A 22824-nucleotide genomic window follows, 5' to 3' on the forward strand; every position below is an offset into this window, starting at 1 on the left:
TCTGACTGGCAGTATTTGTTATACAGCAGGACTGGTACCCAGTATTCTGAACTGAGAAATGGATATGATTTTTTTATTTTTATTTTAATGTCACAATGACTCCAGTTAAATTATACCAAAGAATTTTGAGGATGAGAAAAGAAGCAGACAGAAATCATTACAATCATTACTTCTCTGTGCACACTAGGGCAAATTTTGTGCTTAGTAGTCCAATAAATCCTGTAAATCCCTCTAAGATGCTTATCTATCCTCTTTGACTGAATGGAACCCATGGGACTCTAATTTACACCTTTCACTAAGACAGCCAAATCCTAACAATTTGAAGGAAACAAAGTGACAACTGAAGTTATTTTTGGACATCCTGGAAAAAGCTTGAGACAAATCGAACACGCCTCTCACCTCACTGGACCCATTTTTCATGTGGACCTGGGACATGTAAGCTACATGACCCAGGCTCTTCATGCTGTCTCCCTCCCAGCCCCGCACTGGTTCTGACAAGATCTGGAGCTCCAGGTTCTTGCGCTTCCGCAGTTCCTGACACTGCGCCTGAAGACACACACACACACACATAAATATATACAGTCTATGAAGGTAGCAAAGCAATAACTCACTGAAACAGTTAGATACAGAGCTGCTTTGGATAAATACCTTTGCTATTCATACCCATTTCCAGATTTCTGGATTTAAAGAGTTTCAGAATAAAAGCTTATAACGTCAAAATTTGTGAGATCTACTCTCACAAAATTAATGTTTGCTTACTGGTAGAGGTAATTATGATCCGTTACTGAACAATGAGCAACAGGGGATTTTCTTTCCACTATGGATATGGCTTTAAAAAATGTATGTGTGCTTCTGATTAGCAGACAACCCGCTCTACCTCCTGAATCACAGCCGCCCCAGTGTCTATATGATTTTCTTTTTCTTTTCTTTTTTTTTTTTTTTACTTCTTTGTCATAGGTCTAAAGAGCAACATTTAGTAGTATATTTTCAGGTGCTAGGCAGGGGTTCTCCCTCTTCAAGCAAGAAAAATGACAATGCAACATCTGCCATTTTCCACTGCGCATTATACAAAACATAGGTTCTGGAGAGAGAACACTACAGAGAGGTAGGTAGCATTTCTTAGCGTCTACCCACCCAACCACACATTCAAAACACATGCATGCACACACACACACACAAATGAGACTTGCAAATTACAATTGTCAGTGTTGTGTGATTTTTTTTTCCCTACTTTCTTGCGCAGCCCTGTTCAAGAAACATGTGTGAGTCACCTCATTTATTCTTACACAGAACTCTGAGCTGTACCGGGGAAATTGTGCCTCAGAATAATGTTCACTCAAGTACACTGCGGTTGCTCGTTTTCTAATCCAGCTCTTCTAAGATGGCATTTCAGTTCACACCCACTGTAGGAACAACATTATCACCCAACCTGCAGCTGACACAAAAGCTAAGACACTTTCATTAAACTCTCACCAGACCTGTGCTTGACTGTGAACTGCTATATTACGTTGCACTGTCATTAGTGTGTTACGCTGTGGATTAATTTGAATGCTTTAATCAGTTAATTATCATCATCTGAGTGAAAAGCATACATTTAAAAAAAAAAAGAAAAAAAAAAAGATTTATTTCATCCACATATTAACCTTTGACACGAAACAGTGTCTTCAATTTTGCCGGGGAAATAAGAAGAAAGAAGAAATCCAGCAGATGCACGATCCAGTAATTGAGAATTGACATGAGAGGCTTACAGGTTGTTTAACTGAGGCTTGTTCTGCAGTGACAAAAAGCCTAATCCCTGGTGAAGATTAACAAAGATTGCATGGTTAAAGGATAGTTTAAGAATGAAGAGCCCTCTGGATTTCCACACTTACCACTAGGCTCCTAAATGCTGCTGTTGCCTTTACAATGTCAGTGTAGTCTGTGTGGGCTTCCTGTGGTGGAAATAAACAACACATCGAATCAAATACAGCAACTTAGAGTCGAGCCGTTGTGCCCTAAATCTTAAGGGAAAAAAAATTGTGATAACTTGATATACTGTGATATAGAAAGGAAGTCAGAGACAGGAAGAGAAAGACACTTTCTTTTTAACTTTCCATTTCTAGAAATTGTCCGATTTTAGTGGTCCTTTTCATTATTCGAGGTAAATCAGGTCAAACAAATCAAAATTTGAATGGTTAAGAGTTGTGTATACTGTAGTGACACTGTACAGTACAGATTTGAATACATTTCAGTATTATTTTCAATGTTTTATTATACATTATTTCAGTATATATTAAGATATTTGCTCCTGTACCTCCACGTGTCTCTCCAGCTCCTGCAGCAGGGTCGGGTACTTGTCAAGCCTCATGAAGGGCTTACTGAGACTGGAGGTCAGGGTCAGGATCCCTGGAGCACTTGCTCCCTGGCTCTCCATGAACTTGTCTAATTCATCACTGTTAGACACACACACACAAACAAACACTTTTAGTGCACAGTGAAGTTTTTCTATGGGGATACAGAGTGCAGTGCAGCCTGAATGTATAGGTCAAAGTTCAAGGACACTTCAAAGATGCAGATTTCTGACAACAACTTGATGTTACCCCAAAAACAATTTGATCATTTCAGTGCATAACAGCTTAGAGTGATTTCAATATACATTTTTATCATTTTCACTAGATATGTCCAGATGGTAAACATACAGTAGGTCAAGAACCAGGACAATGGTTTTTACAATACAGTCAATTTTTGGATATGCTACACACTGGAAGACAGCAACTTATTAAACAGCTTTATCTGTGCAGGTTAAGTGGATGGACCCTAAAACTGAAAAATGACCATTTAAAAAGGCGCACTTTAATCTTATTATGTCTAAGACATAGCAGACCTTATCATGACATACTGTGTATTGGTTATATCTCTCACCTGTGATATGGAGTTAATTGTAAAAGGATGTAAATAAACACTTTGTTGCAGTTTGGCTTTTAACAGCAGAAAGCAGGAATCGCCCTTAACAGCCAAACAAAAGGTGACTGCATCAAACAGACGTCTAAAGCTTCATAATAATAAAACCAGTAAAAGTTAAAATACATAACTGCTTCCCATTATGAGAAGATGTTGCTACGTACTGGATTCATTTCGGTGGTAAAGTATGAGCATCATATTTGTGATGATAAATGTAATATTGGCACTCATTTCACTGTTGCAAGAAACACCAACACTGTTACAGTATATCACACCAGTGGGGAATATGAGAAAAGCCCACTCGCACCTGTTCTGGTGCTGACATAGATTGAAAGGCAGCACAAATTAGATCATCAGTTTGGTTTCTGAAATTTTGCTGTCAAGTACAACATGTTCACTTCATTGCAACCTTGCCAACGTGCTTTGAAAGATCCAGAACTTCAGTAATATAGTGTCCTGTAACAGCACTGCCTGGTAACAGTGCGTAAAATGTGAATGTGAAAAAGAAAGTCTCCTTCAACAGAAACACAAATGTGTTTACTGTGAAAAAGTGCTTTGCTTGCCTGTCAACGTAACCACAACTCTATACATCCTGTCAACAGTCAGCTCCTTCCTGTTTGTAATTCAACTTAATCTGCAGCTCACAATGTAGAAACTGACATGCTACATCTACACTGCCCAAGAATGTATCGTTTAAACTGCATCATGACCATTTTGCTATTTCACAGTGACTGTGATCTATGCAATACAGATTCACGACAGTAGGTCCCACTAAATGAGAATGATGCTTTTCAATAGTAGATGGATTGAAGTAAACCTTCAGCACACAGGGACTTGGTGCAGCTTCTGAGAGTCAGTTTCGCTTCCTGTTCATTTACACATAGAAAGCCTGACACCTTGTGGCTAAAGATTAAACTGCAGCTCATCAGCAAAAATCTGCATGGAGTAGTCCTAGAATCACACAACAATGATGCATGTCAACTTTTCACAGATATATAAAACAAATGACTGAAAAAATAGGTATGTAAGCAAAGCTGGAGGGCATCTGGGTCGTTTTATTAATGGTTTGAAACCTCCTTTGCCTTTGACCCCTTAAAAGGAGGATGCAAGAGTTGTGAGAAGTTAATAGAGATTTTCTTTTCTCAGACTGTTTAATTTGAATCATTTTTAGGGGCCTGAAGAGGTCAAATTAGACAATATTTCACAAAAGAAACAAGCTAAGATAAGAGAAAATAAAGATAATTTTGTGTGGCATAATGTTGTCTTTTCACATTTCCTACACAGGAAATTATTTCATGACCCCTTCAGTTTATCTTCTAACGCCTCATGGGGACCCCAAAGCCCCAGGGTGGGAACCACTGGGTTAAATTACAGTTTGAAGGATATTGTGTCAGTTTTGGAAAAAACTTGCAAACTAGTTGAAACCTTCATCAGCTGAGAGAGTCTAGCACAATGAGGGGCTTTTAAGTCAATCAAAAGCCATTTCGAAAATGCAGGTCTGTGAACCCTGAATGTTCAGCTAAATGAATCAAAAACTAAATTCTACCTTGATACAGTTGTCATGTGATTTAAAACTAAGACCTCTCTCTGGTAAGGTATTGTACAGCTGCCTGGCTGTTTTGCGTGCAGGGGCTGACCTGTGGTCGGTGAGGATGCAGACAGCCGAGGGGTGGCTGGAACAGTAAGCCAGATACAGAGTCTTGATCTGACACATCAGGTTTAAATAGCAGCCTGCCACTCGCTGCTGGCCCTCTGGGACTCTGCAAAGTCAGAGATACAGAGACAAGGTCAGAGAAGTGGAAAGAGTGAAGGAAGTAAAAAAAAAGTGTTGGGAAAAGAAAAGGATATGGGAGATATGGAAAGAGACCAAGAGTTATGTTATAATTATAAGTTATGATGATATACCGGGTCATTTCTCAATAACTGAAAAGCTGCCACTATTCAGGGTGTCTGTGAGATTTAATCTGCGAAGACATTTTTACCGAGTGGAGTACAAGCCCGTTCTTGCATTTTTGAAACCTGGCAGAATCCGACTGCTCTCTCGTCAGATTAACAGAACACCACCAATGCAACAACATCTTCAACTTCCTTAAACTGGATGAGAGAAATTTAAGACATTTCTAGGCTTCAAGCTCAAAGTTTTATAGTTTAAGTACTTATTATTTTAAGGGCTATTTTTAGACTGTACACACTGTACAGGCCAATCTCCAAAGCATACCATACCTTCTTAGATGTATGAATATATTTTCCTTCTACCAAGGCAGACATTTGTTTCCAGTAGTTCTGAATATCAGAGTTTCCCCACCAGAGCATGAATGCACCAGAGGATGTGCAGATTTTACAAATCAATGTGTGCAAAGATATTAACTTTGATAAAAATACACTGGGTTTCATGCTCACTCTGACAGATTGCATATTTGAAAGAATATTTCAGCTTTTGCAAGTTGGTATTTGTACCAAGAGGGAAGAGATGTCTGGGAGGAAGGAAGTGATTGCAAAAAAAGAACCAAGCATGGTATGTTTTGTAGAACTCTTCGCAGTAATGTATAGTATGTGCGCAGTGTAGTAAATTAACTAAAAAATAAATGGTCTAAAATGGTCTTCTAAAAGGTATTTGATTATGTCTAAGATAACGTGCACAAGAGGGTGTATGTACACTGTGGTCCAAACAATGCTCTTCACTGAGACTGTTTATCTTGTATAACTGATCAAACATGGAGGTCCGTGTCCAGCATGACTTACTTAGTACAGTCCTCCAGAGCCACACATAGCCCCTGCTGGAAGGTGAGGATCTCCTCCAGGTTTCCACACAGGGTGGCGCTGTCTGCACTGCTCAGCCTGAATACACACAGATTTGGCACAATTGGAGACAACAAGGACTGTGCTACAACAATGCTTGAAAGTTTAACATGAAAGTACAGTGGACATTACTATTGATTACAGTTTTGGTAAATTATTATTAAGAATATTGACATATTCATTAAAAACCTTAAATTTCATAATTAATGAACAAATAATTAAGACAGTCAAATTCAAGAATTTTGGATCACTCAATTATTAAAAAACATTTTCCTAGTAATCCACACGGTCTTCTGAATTAAGTGATGTCTTTTGCCCATTAACGGATCTGTCATTTTGATCTTTTCCTTGTCATTGCTCTTACTTGTCGCTGCCTTGCAAGGGTCGCAGGTAACAACTCAGCACTGTTTGTAATTCTTTGACAAACTCCCGCTCATGTTCCACGATGTCCTGTACCACCTGCAAAAGTAGCACAATCAGCAGAATACCGCATGTTAATGTTGTCAAAACATAGTGTTTCAGCGGAGGAAAATCTGGGTTATTTTTAGTTCACTTAAACAGTGAGAAAACAGAGTGATGCAGGGGTAACAGAGTGTGATTTGAAATGGAGAAGTTACTTATTTGTTGAGTTAAAAGAGGAAAACTCGACTAAACTGTGATAAGACAATAATAGACACATTCTGATCAGAGGGTTATAAAGTATTTTTGATTTGTATAGGTAATAGAAATATAAACTAAAATCTATCACATTCCAGATCTCGTCTTATTTTGTTCTGCTATCAAGTAGAGAGAACCATCACTGAAGTTACATGATGTCAAATGTATGATTTCCTTACTGGTATGTTCAACCAAGACAAACATTTCAGTATTTTTCAATAGCACACATACTGTATGTAATAACAAATTTAGTCAAAAACCCTTGTTAATTTCAGCTTTCATATGATCTCTATTGAAAAATGAATGAAACAAAGCTCTTGTTTATGTAAGCTAACCGCCATAGAGAATAGCAAATATTATATAAAATCCCACAGAATTTTCACTCACCACACTGTAGTAGTTTTTGGTCAGCTGAGTTCCTTTAGGAGACGCTGGCTTCTCTGTAAAGGAGATAAGTAACAATATGTGAGGACTTGCCAATTCAGCAGAACTAATTCAGAAAAATCTGAAAAATTGGCAAAAAAAAAACATTTATATTGAATATCCAGGCAATAAAAACCATTATATAGATCAGTTTGACAGTTTAAGTATCCAGTTGAATATGAATGTAGGCAGGAAATCTTTTCTTACAGAAAATGGAGTTTAAAAAGTTACAGTGCAGAACAGATAGAAATCTATTTTTCAGATTAACAAGACATCAGCATTTGTGTCTCATACAGTGGCAAGAGAAAGTAAGTGAAGCCTTTGAAATGATCTCCATTCATGTATAAATCTGTCCTAAAATATGGTCAGATCTTCATTCAAGTTACAATTATGACACAACCTACTTTAACTAACACTCAAATCATTGTACTGTTCTTGTCCATATTGAAAACATCACTGAAACATTCACAGTGTAAGCTGTGAGTAAGTATGTGAACCCCCCAGCTAATGACATCAAAAAAAGCTAATTGGAGTCAGGAGTCATCAAAACTGGAGTCCAGTCAATGAAACAACACTCAAACATTTTGAGTTTCTTATTCACAAGAAGCATCTGCTGATGTGAACCATGTCTTACAAAAAACTTAGGATCAAGAATTTCTGATTTGCATGACGCTGAAAGAGTTACAAAGTCAAAGAGTTTAGATATTCATCAGTCCACAGTCAGACAAACTGTCTATAAATGGAGATGATTTAGTTATGTGGCGACTCTCCCTAGAAGTGGGCGCCCAGCTGAGAAGACTCGAAGGGTACAACGCAGAATGATCAATAACATAACAAAGAACCTCAGAGAAACAGCTAAAGGCTTAAAGGAATCATTGGAGCTGGTTAAAATCTCTGTTTATGAGTCTAACATATGCAAATCGTGGTGCATGGTTGCATGGAGCTTGGTGTCTGGCTACAGACAGCATGGAGGAAGCCGCTGCTCTCAGAGAAAAAAAAAAAAAAACTGAAGCAAACCCCAGAAGTTTGCCAAAGAGCAGGTTGACTCTCGACAGCATGACTGGGAAAATGTTTTATGGAGTGATGAAACTAAAGTTGAATTGTTTGAGAAGAACATGCAGCACTATGTATGGTGTAAAATGGGAACTGTATATCAACATGACAACATCATCCCAAAGGTAAAGTAGGGTGGAGGGAGCATCATGATTTGGGGCTTTGCTACCTCCGGGCCTGGACAGTTCCACATCATCGAGGGAAGAATGAATTCCCAAGTTTTTCAAGGTCTCTTACAGGATAATGTTAGGGTGACCTGATGATGCAGCAAGACAATGACCTTAAACATCAAAATAAAACTACCACTGAATGATTACAAATAAAGATAATCTTGCTGTTGGAGTGGTCCAGTCAGAGCCCAGATCTTAACCCTGTAGAGATGCTGCTGAATGACCTGACGAGAGCCGCTCACACCAGACATCGTAAGAATATATATGGCTGAACTGCAGCAGTTCTGTAGGAAGAATGGTTCAAAATTCCTCCTGAACAATGTACAGATCTGATCAGCAGCTACTGGAAGAGCTTGTTTGAGGTTATTGGTGCCAAAGGATGTTCGACCAGTTATTAAATCCAAGGGTTCACTTACTTTTTCCAGCAGCACTGTGAATGTTTAATGGCTGTGTCCAATAAAGACACAGAAGATTATAATGGTTTGTGTGATATTAGCTCAGGGACACTGTGTTTGTCTACATTTGTGAGTTAGATGAAGATCAGATCGCATTTTATGACCAGTGCAAAAAACCAGCTCATTCCAAAGGGTTCACACACTTTTTCTTGCCACTTTATTCTGTATTGTATTGTTTATAATAAGTGCTGGAACACAAATAATGTCAACGATATCATGCTGTCATACATCTATTTTGCAACAACTCATGTTTCATCACAGCTTTTCTTCAACAGCACTAAAAAGTGCACCATAATACTCTATACTCTGCATTACACTTCCAAAATAAGGTGTCAAATGCAAATTATACTGCATGTTTAGCTAAATGTATATTTTGTATACAATACAAAAATGTTTGCAACAAAATCTTTTTGAAACTGGTGGCACGACCAAACTAAGGAATTCATGATCCTGATTGTGTGGCCCAACTCACCGCAGGGTTTGACCTCTCGGACGTAGTTACTGGGGAACCAGCCTGTCTTGCCATTGAGTGTGCCCTCCCACCATCCTCCCTCCTCCTGCCGCGTCACATGGATCATTTCACCTTTACTGAATGACAGCTCATCCTCGTTGTTCTGTTTGAAGTTGAAGCGAGCCTTCACCATCAGGTGCCCACCTCCGCCGTTCTCAGACATCTCCTGTTACGCAAACACAAACGTCATGGGGTGTATCCTCAAAAATGATCTGTACGTGTATGTGTGTACCTATGTGCAATGCAACATATTGGACTTGCACATTCTTCTTTTAAATTCGGCTGTGGATTTGTATGAAATGTTTTATGCTTCTCTTAATATAATTATTTCCTTATTGTGCAAGGGAATGAAAAGTGCAGTCATGTGGAATAAAACTGACATATGATGATCTGACATATTCTATATAAAATATGTGCAAAATGGGGAGAATCAAACTTGGATGAACCACTTTCAAGCATGTGAGGTGAGGAAAAAACAGGAAGACAGAAAATGTAGATGTATATAGAAGAGACCATACCACTGATTTGGATTGTCTACGTAGAGAGCCTTTGGATTTGGCAGATGAGAGTGTGTGTGAAGACGTCGACTGACTAGGAGGGGGGGCACCGGACTGCGGACATGACCTCTCAGCAGCACAGTCTATGGACACACACACAGGAAATATATAGCACCTCTATTAATGGTTATTCGGTTGCATTGGTGTTTGAACTTCTCCTTGAAAATACGCACAAACACACTCCTCATCCTCATCCTCATCCTCATCATCACAGCTGACGCAGGTGCACATACTTTGGGGGATGACCAGTTGATGATAATTCATGTGAGAACGGTCCATTGCGCTGCACAGCCGCAGGACAGTGAACATGCGCACACACAGGCTACACATTTACAACGCCACACAGAATCATCTGAGTTAACCAGAACTGGCACAGTGCTCCGAAAAAAAGGAAGGAAAAGGGAAAAGGAAGGCAACATACAGTCTATACATCGTAAAATAAACATGTCTCACTGATCACTCATACAGTCAATGTGTTGGTCCAGCAAATACATTTCATTCTGACTAATTGACATGTGTTTAATTTCCTCCTGCCTCTCATCTGAAGTGCAGTCTAGTGGGTGAATTTATGTTACAGACACCCAAACCCTCTACAGTGTCATCGCTGAGCCACTGCAGCCGGGGGAACGTGATTTAGGGTCAGTAGCTGTCAGGTGTCCTGCAGTGTGAGTGCAATCTTTGAGATGCACTGATGGAGGCATCAATTTTGTTGCCAGTGCTCACTTGAAAAGTGACACATGGTAGCCCTGCAGCCTCTTACAGGCTAACAAGCAGAAACACTCTCACTGAAGACTCCCTCCCAAATGCCAACTGGATGCTAGCCAGGTCTACTGTCTAATCCTGTTGCAAATTGCAGAAGAATAAAAAAATAATGAGTGTGCACCATAAGCCTCAGTAACCTTTAATTCAGATACTCAATAAAGAGCTATATAATTGACACGCTTATGTGCACTTTCACCAAAAGGCACTAAAATGTGTATTGTAACACTTTTTGTGTCATCTTGTTTTATCAGCACATCATCTGGAATCTATGTAATGAAAGTTTAAACGGAAAAAACGATTCCCTACTGCTTCCCATATGCTGAGACGTCAGGGTGCATCACTCCGAGGCATAACTGATATGATGAAAGACACACTGAAGGCAGCAGGATAGTCCACATGCACTCATGGATCCCACATGCCACTCCCAACACCCACACACCCACACACCCACACCAACACCCACACACAGAGTCCTGAGAAGCCCTTCTGTCAGCTAAGCTCTGTGATTTCCACTGTTATTCCTGTATGAGGGCAATGTTCAAAGCGTTTACCCTACACAAACATAAACGCTGAGCACAGAAAGTCATCATGAGACAGGGGGAAAACAAGGCTTGGAAGAGGATCATGAGTAAAAACACAGAGGGCTCTTATGTTTAATCATATCAACTAACTTGTGACTAATCCACTTCAAATCAAGTTCACTTCTGAAGACGAGAGAACAGCTGCTAGGCATAGCCAGCCTCTAAAAGATTTGCATATCAAGCAGAGCCCAGCACTAGCAGAGGCTTCTCGCCCCATCTCACACTGTGGCATGCATCCTCCCATCCATTTATGTGCACTCAAGAGATTGATCATGCATTAACAGAATGACAGCAACTGTAATACATCACAAAAGGGAAGGTACCGCAGGTAATATCATGCAGTATGGAAACAATTAGCCCATTAATTGATGGGGGGAAAACACAGAAAATGAATTTACATCAAGCAAAAATGGACTTTCTACATTTGATTTACACAACTGCAAATTGAATATGTGGGTTTGTACTGTTAGTCAGACAAAATAAGCCGTTAAAAAACGTCACCTCCAGCTCTGCAGTGGTCTATTTTCACAATATTCTGACATTTATAGACGATTCAATTAATCAGAAACATAATCAGCCAAATAATCAACCATGAAAATATTCATCAGCCGCAGCCCTCATGTCATGCTCCTTCTTCACTGTCATTCAGGCCGAATCTGAGGCACATATCCCATTACTCCCTTTACATCCAGAAATGTCACAAACACATGTTCTCAAATAGCCTGGAACATTATGCATCTCTCATAAAACATGCAGCGGTGGCAGATTAGTCTAAAAACGCTGACTAAATAATTCTTAGGCTGCTGGTTCTCAGGCAGCTTTGAGTTAGAAACTGGAGGGAGACTGGCGCTACTTCCTCAGTGCCCCCAAACAAGGAGATTCAAGCAAAGCAATTAGCTCTGAACTGCTGTGGGGCTGCTGCACTGCAAACCACATTATGCTGTGTCCTCACTGAAGAAATGCATTTGAGAAGGGGGTGTATGTCTGTCTGAAATGCATACACTCACACATACAGTATATTCAGTAACATTAGGCATGTTGCCTCATAGAGGAGCTTAATGTGAGCGTACAAAAAATGACCAACAAAGAAGGAGAATTATTGAGGGTGGCTCAAGCTATGGGTGCACATGAGTAAATATGGCACTCAGCGTGACACAAACACACACTGCCATGCCAGCTGCCCATGGGTAACACACTCAATCATGATTTAGAATGGCTGCATGAACAAAGAGCTAAATGAAAAAGACCACCATCATAACACATACATGAGGGAGAAGACATCAGCTGGCCACAGCTAATACAGTATGTAGCCACATGTTCTATTTATTCGTTGTCTAAGCTCATTTATTGGAACTGAGGCGAAGTGACGGGGGAGGGAAGGACACTTTTATATTTAATAGGAGGATTTTCATTGAATTCATGTTTTTCTTTTGCACATTAGATGCTTCATTTTCATTCTTCAACACATTCAGATACTGGAACTTAAAAACTAATACTTTTACTCATTACTATATGGTTCTTTACTTTCAGAGAAGGAAAGATATGATCATGCTGTCCCCAAAATTGGGGAATGGAAGCACAGAGAAAGACCACAAAACTCTTACCTTGTGTGGCAAAGTTGACTGCCAGCAAAGTGGTCAGTACTTTGCCAAAATTGTCACCAGTGTATAACCACTCTGGTTCAAACCCCTGGATGGAAAAGGAACAGAGAAGATGCTTTCAGACCAAAATAAATGTCAAACCATCACTTCAAATAACCTGGAATCCATCAGATATGGAAGAAGAGTAGGTCAAAATTAGAACTTTTCTACTGATTGCACTGATGTGAGCAGTAATGCTTGTTGAGTGCACACACAGAGAGAGAGAGAGAGAGAGAGAGAGAGAGAGAGAGAGAGAGAGAGAGAGAGAGAGAGAGAGAGAGAGAGAGACTCATTCCAGGCTGCTGCACAAACAATAGAAAGACACACACACACAATGAAACGCACACAGGGATTTGAAAAAGCCTATAACAAGACAGAGATAAAAACTGACATGTCGAGCATGACCCATATTTTGTGACTTAGTGGTTTGAAATAAAACAGACAGTGCCAGACACATTTGCGATTCGTAGATGCTCACACAGTCACAGCCACACTGCTTGCTTGCTCTGTCTCAGACAGCTATCTTCTTTCCTCCAGCAGATAAAGTTTCACATTTTAAATAAAACATCTTAAATATAGAGTTTGAGTAGTACAGCCGTGGTCATGAGTTGTGTGTGACCTCATTCAGACCTAAAGCAAATGTGACCATTACATCTCTAGGTATGGGATCAGCTATAGGTTCGACTTGATTACCAAAATGTACGCAGCTTGCTTTTCATTATGTAAAAAAAAGAAAAAAAGTGAGTATACAATGTTAGCTTTATGCATAATGATTTTGCACTGCTGGTACTAAAAGACTGGAAAAATCAATTTGCACTGATGAAACAAAATGAAAGACCAAAAGGGTCTTACATCACCGTATTGACTTTGATCATTAATAACTGTTGCCAGTGCTGAGACCTTGACAATGGTTAGGGTGATTGTTTCAATGAGTCATGTTAAGAACACATGTTGCTCTGATGACTGTAGTAGTATCAGAGCAAATAAATTATCACATGCAGATCATAACACAGCAAAAAAATCTGAGGCATTGTGCAGTAATTGACGCTTCCTCTTTCTGCACCTCGGGGCAGAAGTGAAAGCAGTGTGACTGCTCTCTTTATGCAGTCACAGGGCAAGCAGGCACTACTTTGCTATGGTAAAAACAGAAAGAAAAAGTTCTCTAACCATGATCACATCACTGACCAAAGGATGGGCAGGGCTCGCTGTGGCACCACAGACATCCCCTGGCTGATACATTTGACAGTGGCTCTGCAAAAACCTCTGCCCATGAGCTACTGGCTGGCCGCAAAAGGTCTAATTATGGGCTAAAGCAGGGCTGATGGATAAAAGCAAAGGGGACCTCCCAGACATAACAAGCCAGCTGGGCAGACCTACTGAACCACTTGACTTTGCAGTGAGCCAGGCTTGCTGACTCAATTAGTTGTTTAAAGAAACCAACTGATGTGATTCAAGCCCAGAAAAGACTATTTATAAAGCCAGAGGAGACATCACTGTCCAGTGTGGCAGTCGCAAACAGGCTGGTACAGAGAAAGAGAAAACTCCCAACATCTGCAAATGATTTGACCCTTTCCAATATTAAGACATCTTTTTAGCCATGCAGGTCTGCAGTGTGTGTCTAGGGGGCAAACAAAAAATCAAGTCACTGCAGCATGAAAGAGAAAGGGAATTAACAAGGAAGTAAAGACTGTTGAAACCTAAGTTGTTCTATTTGAGAACAGAGGCACTTGTCACAACAGTTCCCCTCCGACCTGGTCAGTGTGAGTGACTGACAGCATGCCTGTTAATGTGGCTCACTCCACATGGACGTGTGAAGAAAACATATGCTAGCAGGGTAAGCAGATCACAACACAAGCAAGAGTGTGTTTAAGTCTCCTCTGTAAACTGCAATGGGCCAAGAGGGCTAAGTAAGGAGATAATGGTAGAGTGAGATCAGCCCATGTCAAAATATCGTAGGTTTGTGTACGAAACTTGACAGACAACACTGAGTCAACTTACCTCCACTTTCAAGGACGAGCATCCTCTTAAAAACTCCCTGATGTTGGAAATGCAGTCGACTTCAGTTCTCGGATCCTGGCAATACTGAGCACACACACACACACACGAAATAAATATATAAACAAATACCTCGGTTTAGTACTATGCGATAGACATCTGACACAAGCTCTTAGCTAAAGCTCCATGCCGACGCTACTGTCATTTCAGTTACACACAAAAGCTAAAAAAAACACTGTTGTAGTGACCCTAATGCGGTAACCTACAGTTCACAAAATAACTGTGGATTCCTCCTGCGTCTCCTTCATGCACACATAACCATTAACACCACAGAAATGTCAAAGTTACCACTGTAAGCAAAACATCCGCTCACTTTTTTTTTCAACTTTCAAAATAAAATCTTTGTGAACAGCCGCGTTTTAACGGTCAAAATTTAACGCAAAAGACAAGCTTGACTTTTCGTTGCTTGTAATTAAATCCCGAACTGTTCTTTAAACAGCAATGTATGAGAACCAAACAGGAAGAGCTACAAACTACACAGAAAAGTAAATCTCCAAAGAGAGAAGTTACTACTTCCGGTTTTATTGTAGCTGTTTCCAATTACATTGACGCCGCTTTTCTAAGGAGGAGGTCGCACTGGAGTCCTTTCAGGAGGAAGTGACGAACTATCTTTGCAACTGTTATTTATCATTATCAACTTTTGTCATCTCGACAACGAAACATATATGATTCACGACAATTACATTAACCACGTTAAAAAAAAAAAAAAAGTTGTTGAAAAACTGTGAGTGCAATGAAAGCCCCTGCTCCACCTATCTCCCCTGTGTGGCCTGTGGTCAATGTTTCATGCACTCCTGCTGCCGAATTTGTCCTGTTTTGGAGGGTGTTCACACCGACTGACTCCTGTCAAGAATGCGGAACATTTTCTTCGCTTCACAGGAAACCGCATCTTGAAATCTCACATCTGAAAACTCGCCGAATGCAGCTGTAATTCGATGCACAAGCTTGATACAAAACTAAAACATCAAAAGTTAACGACTCGGGTGCCGTAAGCTGCAAAAATGAAAGGCCTGGTGTAGGGGAGAGAAGTTGTAGTCGGTATCACGTTCAACAAACCCCTCCCTTCCGTTTAACAAGAGCCATCGATCATTGGGCATTTGTTGACTTAAGTTAACTTAAATCAACAACTCACCTTGGGAGTGAAGCCAGGTATGAGCCGCTCAGCAAGCTTGCACAGGACGACCCCATCCTTCAACGATGTTTTCAAAAATTCCTCCGGGTCCGCTATATTCTTTTTAGGCGAGCTGAGCACTCCTAGTGATATTAACCACGTTACAGTCTGCTCCTCTGGATTCATAGCTCCACAAAATGATCATTGCCTAAGCACGCATTGCTATAAAAAAAAAAACTGGCGGCCTGTTCCGTATCAATATGCAACTCACATCCGCACTTCTGCTACAAGTTAAAAAAAAAAAAAAAAAGAGGCGGTGGGGGAAGGACGACGCTGTTTCTACACACAAAACTGATGATCACCCCTACTGGCAAACAAGCACCTTAACAATAGACAGCGGTCTTTTTCCTCTGCAAAGTGGCACATGCTGACTGAGGGCACTTTCTATAATATTATGTTACAAGTTAAAATGCAACAAGGATCAGGAAACACCTACTGCTACTGTAGGAATGACTCAGGTTATGTGACCAGCAGGTCCGATATGCAAGTCATTATTGACAGTCCATCCATACCATGTAGTGAGATTTAAAGTTCTGATGCAAAATGGGTCATGCTGAAGTTTGACACAGCAATACAAGCTATATGACTATTGCAATGTCCACCCATGAGTAATGTATGTTGACTGAATATTTGCAGGAGGAAATTATGTGATTGCCTCAATAGCTCTAAAAAAAAAAATAAAAAGTTGTGGTAAATGCTTATCTTCTGTCTTTATAAACGCAATTTTAATAGAGCTTTTGTAATGGTACAAAAGCTCTATTACAATTGAGTTTATAAAGACACCGTTAACAAACACCAACCAGGTACCACAGATATCTCAGCTCCATTTAAAAAGATAACTACACTAACATCTAAAATACCTTTCTAGAGAATTGTGCTCTTTGCATTCTTCTTTCATGTTAAGACAATACTAAGAATGAACAAAGCTCTTTTTAAAGTCTTTATTGAAAACACCAAAAACTGAATTCGAGCAAATTCTCAGCTTGTGTTCTTCCCACTTTCAACATGTTGCTCCACTTGAAGAGATTCAACCTGCTCTCTCCTGTGCCAGCATCTGAAATACAGTAAACATGAAAAACAACTGATTACACATCAACAGTTTAATTTTGCAGTAATAAACTCAAATATACCACAATCACAGTGGCTACTTTTAACATTTTGTTTTCAAAAATCACATTTGCAAACACTTTATTGTATTCATTATAAAATTATAAAACTTAGGTCATGATACCTTTCAGTCATACACTTCTCTGATTTTTCAAAACATACAGATAGTTAAGAAATAATTACTCTAGTTGGCATACCTGCATTGGTGCAGTGTGGTTTCATTGGTCCAACAACTTGACGACACAATTCAGGTATGTTGCAAGGGCAGTTGCCTTGGAGGGATGTTCATCCTGCAATTGGAATATAAAATTAACAAGTTGCCCTCGTTTTAATCATGTATTCATAAAATATCTGAAAATGATATTGTAGTCCTTGGTCCGACAGCGAAATTGCTTCAGTGATTGTTTCCAGTTTGGCAGTTAGGACGATGGTGTTCTCCCAGAGGTCTCCATTGTTTGAATTGGCATGCTTGTTGAAAAGGTTTTGAAACTGAGAAAATGGCTTTCAATTAAAAAAAAAAAATGGCTCTTAATTTTTACCAAAGAAACTTCTTACAAATTATTAGACGTTTTTACCTATGATTTAAATAATGCACAGTTGCCAATCATTTTATTGAGGTTGGATGATTGGTTAGGCAAAAAAGGGCATTGTTTTGAGGGCTCAGTAGGCAAAATGGCCGTTAAAGCTTTCATTGTTGAAAAGGGATGAAATGTCTTGGGATGTTGCGCACTTTTGAAAATTTTAGCTGCTGAAAACGAACTACAATGAAAAAGGCTCGCTCAGTCGACCTCCTTTTTTTTTTTTTTTTTTCTTTTGTCCCCTGAGGCAAAAGTTGTCTTGAATATCACCCTTTTGAGTGGAGATTGCAATACAGGACAATGAGAAACTCATTTACAGATGAGAAACAAAGAGGTTTGCTTTGCTTACCAGCTGTTGACTATCGGTCGAGTTGCATTTGGTTGTTGTTGCCTTTGGTTTTGTCGTTGCATGCCATCAAATGGCTCTAGGGTGATGGATCCATTGCCAAGGAAACTACATTGGAACATTTTGACAGTAACATTTGCCTGACCCTTCAAAACAGTAGCGTCCAGTTCGAAGTACATTCTTCATTCTTAACACAAGAATGAACTCAAGTCACTCGGCTATTTATATAGCACGAGCAGAGATTCACCCAAGTTTTACAGACAGCTTTGTAAAGGAGATCATGTTGTTACTTAACATTCATCTTACTGTCGCTGATCTTGTTTGGAAAATCGATGAGCAGTGGTCAAGTACAACTAAAAGCTTTATTAGAGTAGGAAAGCCAGACTTATAGGGCATTGCAGATTCCAACAGCACTGAATGTACAAAAACTAACACTCACTTGGTAACTGTACTGTTACATGAGCAAGAGAAATACTAAAAAAAACAAAAAACAAAAAAACTTTTACACATAAAAAAACTGGGAAAGTCAAGATACAATTCAAAGCTAAGCTTCATATTCCACAGATTTAGACATGGCTAAATTGTCTTGTCGTCAGATTTCTTCCAAAACACGTGTTGTGTGCACGGAGACTAACGTTTGCTTGAATGTGATTTCCAAGTCCAGTTCAGTATCTGCTGCGTGCCATTCCTCTATCGGCTCGATTGCCACCACGGCCACCACGTGGCCCTCCACGACTTGAGCTGCTGTACGAATCACGAGGAGGGTAGCCTCTCTCAACAGGGGGAGCTGGGCCCCTCTCCTGCCTGCCCATTCGCTCACCACGGCTAGGTGGATATGGGTCACTCCGACTGCTGGGGTAACTGTCACGACTGCCATAGCCATCCCGGGAACTGCTGCCATAGTCATCGTAACGACTGCTTCCACTGCTTCCACCATAGGATGGTGGGGGGCCCCGTGAGGGTGGGGCGCTGCGAGAGTTACCTGCAGGGTCAATGGGTCAGGTAATTGGCAAGGTTTAATTTTAAACATTTTCTTGCACTGTCAAGTGCTCATTTTTTTGCCAATAGAATTCATTATGTGACAAATAAATTTAATGGATGACATATATAAATGTCCCATCATGTTATTGGTCTTAAATTGAACATGGATATTTAGTTGATATGGGCAGTAATATATCCAAGCACAGGGAATAAATGGGCAGTGTTACCCATTTCAGCATGCCATTGATTTGAGAAGCCATTTTCCTTTTAGAGATCCAAGAGTTAGAACTGCAGGTTAAGGACGAGGTTTTCAGAGTTGTCTTGATGGTTTTGTGAAGGTTACTCCTTGAGGGAGAGCTTTGCTAGCCAACACATACTGAGTGGTCAACAGATGTTTCCATGGACATTTTGGGGTTCCTTATGGTTGCAAACTCTCTGGGGCACTTTAAGATTCTGTGTTATTTCTGCATGATTGCCACAAATACTGATGCTTTTGATGAATGCCGCGGTAATAGAGACTGTGGTATGGACACAGGTGTTGAATATAATTTTGTTTTGAAGTTGAGATTCCAATAGTTATATATTTCTTGGAGCATGAAAATATGAAAATTAGGATTGCAGGCCAGGAATGCAGCAAAGGGAGAGGAAAAAAGTTTAAAGAGGCTGTCTGCAATGCCATTTCCACTGGGGATGGGAGAAACTGCAGCTTCTTGTGACTGTAGATTGCGGCAATCAATGCTATGATTTGGTTGGTTATTTGTGCAGCTCTTCTTCGTGCCACAGTGGTTATCTTTAGTTTATTACACTCATGGAGTCATATCTTACCATAACCATCATATGAATCTCGGTAGGAGCCACCACTCGGACGGTCCATATAGCTTCTAGGTTCCCGGCCTCCCCCATAACCGTCGCGATCACTACATTATAGGAAAAATTGTTATTAGATAACCAGGTATGATATGATCCATTTTTTTTTTACTTTTTGTATCAACTTAGACACGTACCTGTATCCTCTTGACATTGAGCCGTAGTCATCTCTGGAACTGGAATTGGAGTACTCTCTGTATGAGTAATCTCTGGGAGGAGGACCATAGTCCCTTGAATCTCTGGAATTATAATCCCGACTGGAGTAGCTGTGAAACATACCACAATTAACTGCAGAGCTGTAACCAATTAAATATAAATATTTCATTGGGTAACTGACAACAAAATTAAGATTATCCTCAAAATTAGAATATATCAAATTTCAGATGACTCATTTTTTTGAGCCCAAGGTTTATGCAGTAGCAGTGAACTTTTTTATAATTCCATTAAAGTAATTTATAAATTGTAAGTAGAGTGTGCAGTCGACATTTCAAAAACATTTTTTTTTTAATCTCATCAAATGCAAAAAGTTTTTCAAATAGTTTCACATGACTGTCTAATGTAACCAAATAAAAAATGCCCCACCTGTCTTTTGAGTTGTAATGATCATCTCTTGGTGATGGATAATCATCCCTCCTGGACATCATGGAGTCTCTGCGAGGAGGGGGCGGACCATAGGGATCCCTGTCCCTTGACATGGGTGCTATATATAAAGCAATGACAAACTGGCTCATTAATCACCACACAACCCTAAGATACAAGCAACTCATTTAGGTCCTTGCAGGAATTGAATTGAGATAAGAATCAACAGAATTTCCTCACACTTACGTCTGCTCATGGGACCAGATGGGGCAGACCTCTTGGGTGGGGGGCCTCCATTACGTACCGGGGGTCCTCTCTTCATCGGAGGGGGGCCTCTGGATGACATCCCTTTGAAGAAGGTTTCTCCACTCCCTGAATTATCATAATAGTCTTTTCACAGACAAGAAATGAAAATATTAATACACCAAGCTCAAAAATAAGTATTATGAAAAAAATACATTTAACAACATTGTTTTACTCTTATACATGTACTATAATTTTGTATAAATATGATAAAATTAACCAAAAAAATTACCTCTGGATGGCGGGCCCCTCATACCACCAGGGCCTCCCCTAGAACCACGGGGGCCTCTAGGTGGACCCCGACTGCGAGAGTGCATGGGTGGAGGTCCTCGTCTGCCACCACTCTCAAACTGAGGCTTTGTAGCTTGCTCCACTTTGATAGGTTTGCCATCAAGAGACTGTGGTAGAAGAATTAAAAATTATATAATCTCAAGGAGATCTCTTGGAAGACTGTGGCTGATTAAAAGACAGTACCTACCTTTCCATTCATCTCACGCGCTGCATCCTTTGCATCAGCTGGACTTTCAAAAGTAACAAACGCAAATCCTCTTGATTTGTTTGTTTCGCGGTCCTTCATCAAGAGGACTGAAATGAAGAAATTAGGAGTGAGGAGAGTGTCTGCACTGTGACTAATAGTTTATGCTGATTACATCTTTGTCTGACAATGGTACAACAGTTACATATTCTACAACAATTTAAGTTGTACAGACATGCTCTTATTAATACACCCTTTTTACTATCTGTCACTGAGAGGCTCGTCCTTTTCCGTTTTAACTAACCCTTCCATTCTTGGTTCAGAGGTTTGCTTCTTTCCAGACTCAATTTCAATGTTATTGTAATCAATCATTTGGAATCAAGTCAAAAATTAGGTAATTGTGCTCCAATGAAACTCACCAAACCAAACATTGGGTACCTTTGCAATTACAGCCAAGTTGGGGCACACATTCAAATAGTGGATCAGCAAAAATTGAGCAACTTGCCAAATACCTCAAGCAGTGTTGCATTTACAACATTCAATATCTTATCCAGACTTAACTACGGTAAGAACTGAGAATGAAATGGCCAACAGAGGCCCAATTCACACCTTCTACAATCCTGCCATATTTGCTGAAGTACTGCTCCAGGGCCTTCTCGGTGGTCTCCGTGTTCAGTCCCCCGATGAAGAGCTTCCCTGGTCGGTCTGCCTCTGCCATTCTGCAAGATCCACCACCTGCAACAAAAGGAGGGACGTATAAAATAGCTGGGTTTTGAGCACTGAAAACAAGCACACAACATTGTATTTGTCATTGGCATCCAGACATTTCTGTGGCTATTACCTTACTGCTGGCGAAAGTCTTGGACTGTTGAATGCGCAAAATGGCGATAAACGTGCCAGCGGTTGTAGTTAGTTACTTGGCTAACGCTAGCTAGCAAGTATTCCAGCTACTAATGTAACAATTGAGTTTTACTAATGTTGCTAACGCTACTTTTAAAACACAAATAACAACACTACAATGCAATTTATTCTAAGTATAGATGCAAGCAGTTAGCGGCTACCTAACTGCACTACGCCGCCACTTTAGGTAAATACAGTGAACAACGGCTGCTCTCCCGCCCCTCTCCTCCTTCTTCTTCCGTTCTGCTTCCGGTAGACCGGAGATGCTTCACAGTGTAACACTGCCACCTACAGTCCAAAACCGCGAATAAAGATGATTTTATTCTCTACAGTTTTGGACTGTAGCATGAATAAATTCAAACGTTCCTTTACTTCAAGATCCCATCCAGACATCTTATAAGACATGTAAAAATACTCAGCTTTAAACAGGTATTAATGTTTGATGTGTTTATTCCACAACAAGTTATATTACCTGGCAAATTTACTAAAGTTATGTCTACTCCAGAATCTATGAATATTTCCTTTTTAAAAGTTTATGTCTCCTACTTCACTGAAAAGTCAATTCATTTCACAACTCTAAACTAATTGTGATGTTGCAAAAGTAAAGATTTCATTACATCGATTTAATCAATTATTCAAAAATCAGGTTCTTAATCTCAGTTAGGTTGTTTGACCTGTTCAGGCGATATATTCTTTCCTGGTACAGATTCTACCATACCTAAATTTTCATTTTTTCATGGACGGCACAGTATCAAGCAACTGTGAGAGCATATCCAATGGGGTGATATGTATGTTATCAGTTTCGTGAATGTAACATTGTTTTTATTAGCAAACATGTGGAAGACATATTTTGGATTATCAAGCTACTGAAGCATTAACATGTAAGCAGCATTTTGATACGGCTAGTCAAGGTG

General features: G+C 39.9%; 2 protein-coding genes across 6 annotated transcripts in view; both read right to left on the reverse strand.

Moving 5' to 3' along the window:
- The window catches only part of arhgef6 (Rac/Cdc42 guanine nucleotide exchange factor (GEF) 6), a 26351-nt gene extending 10341 nt beyond the window's left edge, over positions 1–16010 (reverse strand). For all 3 annotated transcript variants that reach the window (XM_023421658.2, XM_023421657.2, XM_023421656.2), the window contains exons 1-12: positions 15736–16010; positions 14547–14630; positions 12513–12597; positions 9527–9648; positions 8970–9174; positions 6784–6836; positions 6104–6198; positions 5683–5778; positions 4578–4700; positions 2294–2432; positions 1872–1931; positions 400–546 (exon numbers count right to left, since the gene is read on the reverse strand). In XM_023421658.2, the coding sequence (XP_023277426.1) occupies positions 400–546; positions 1872–1931; positions 2294–2432; positions 4578–4700; positions 5683–5778; positions 6104–6198; positions 6784–6836; positions 8970–9174; positions 9527–9648; positions 12513–12597; positions 14547–14630; positions 15736–15900 (1374 nt within the window). In that variant the 5' untranslated portion in view covers positions 15901–16010. The remainder of the gene's footprint in view (positions 1–399; positions 547–1871; positions 1932–2293; positions 2433–4577; positions 4701–5682; positions 5779–6103; positions 6199–6783; positions 6837–8969; positions 9175–9526; positions 9649–12512; positions 12598–14546; positions 14631–15735) is intronic.
- Positions 16011–16701: 691 nt separating this feature from the next.
- On the reverse strand, positions 16702–22141 carry rbmx (RNA binding motif protein X-linked). Of its 3 annotated transcripts, XM_087178069.1 has the most exons (11): positions 21852–22141; positions 21620–21745; positions 21014–21120; positions 20768–20933; positions 20473–20622; positions 20236–20353; positions 19791–19919; positions 19612–19703; positions 17809–18787; positions 17079–17171; positions 16702–16828 (listed from the first exon to the last, which is right to left on the reverse strand). In XM_087178069.1, the coding sequence occupies exons 2-9, from the start codon at positions 21726–21728 to the stop codon at positions 18471–18473; spliced, it is 1188 nt and encodes a 395-aa protein (XP_087034195.1). In that variant the 5' UTR covers positions 21729–21745; positions 21852–22141; the 3' UTR covers positions 16702–16828; positions 17079–17171; positions 17809–18470. The 3 variants fall into 3 exon arrangements, with proteins under 3 accessions (XP_087034195.1, XP_023277476.1, XP_023277475.1); XM_023421708.2 differs by having other exon boundaries at positions 17079–18787; positions 20479–20622; XM_023421707.2 differs by having other exon boundaries at positions 17079–18787.
- Between the last annotated feature and the right edge of the window lie 683 nt (positions 22142–22824).

The sequence above is a fragment of the Seriola lalandi genome, unplaced genomic scaffold, assembly GCF_002814215.2.
Source record: "Seriola lalandi dorsalis isolate HSWRI2012SDOR001 ecotype SW California unplaced genomic scaffold, Sedor1 jcf7180002054673, whole genome shotgun sequence".
Classification (NCBI taxonomy): Eukaryota; Metazoa; Chordata; class Actinopteri; order Carangiformes; family Carangidae; genus Seriola; species Seriola lalandi.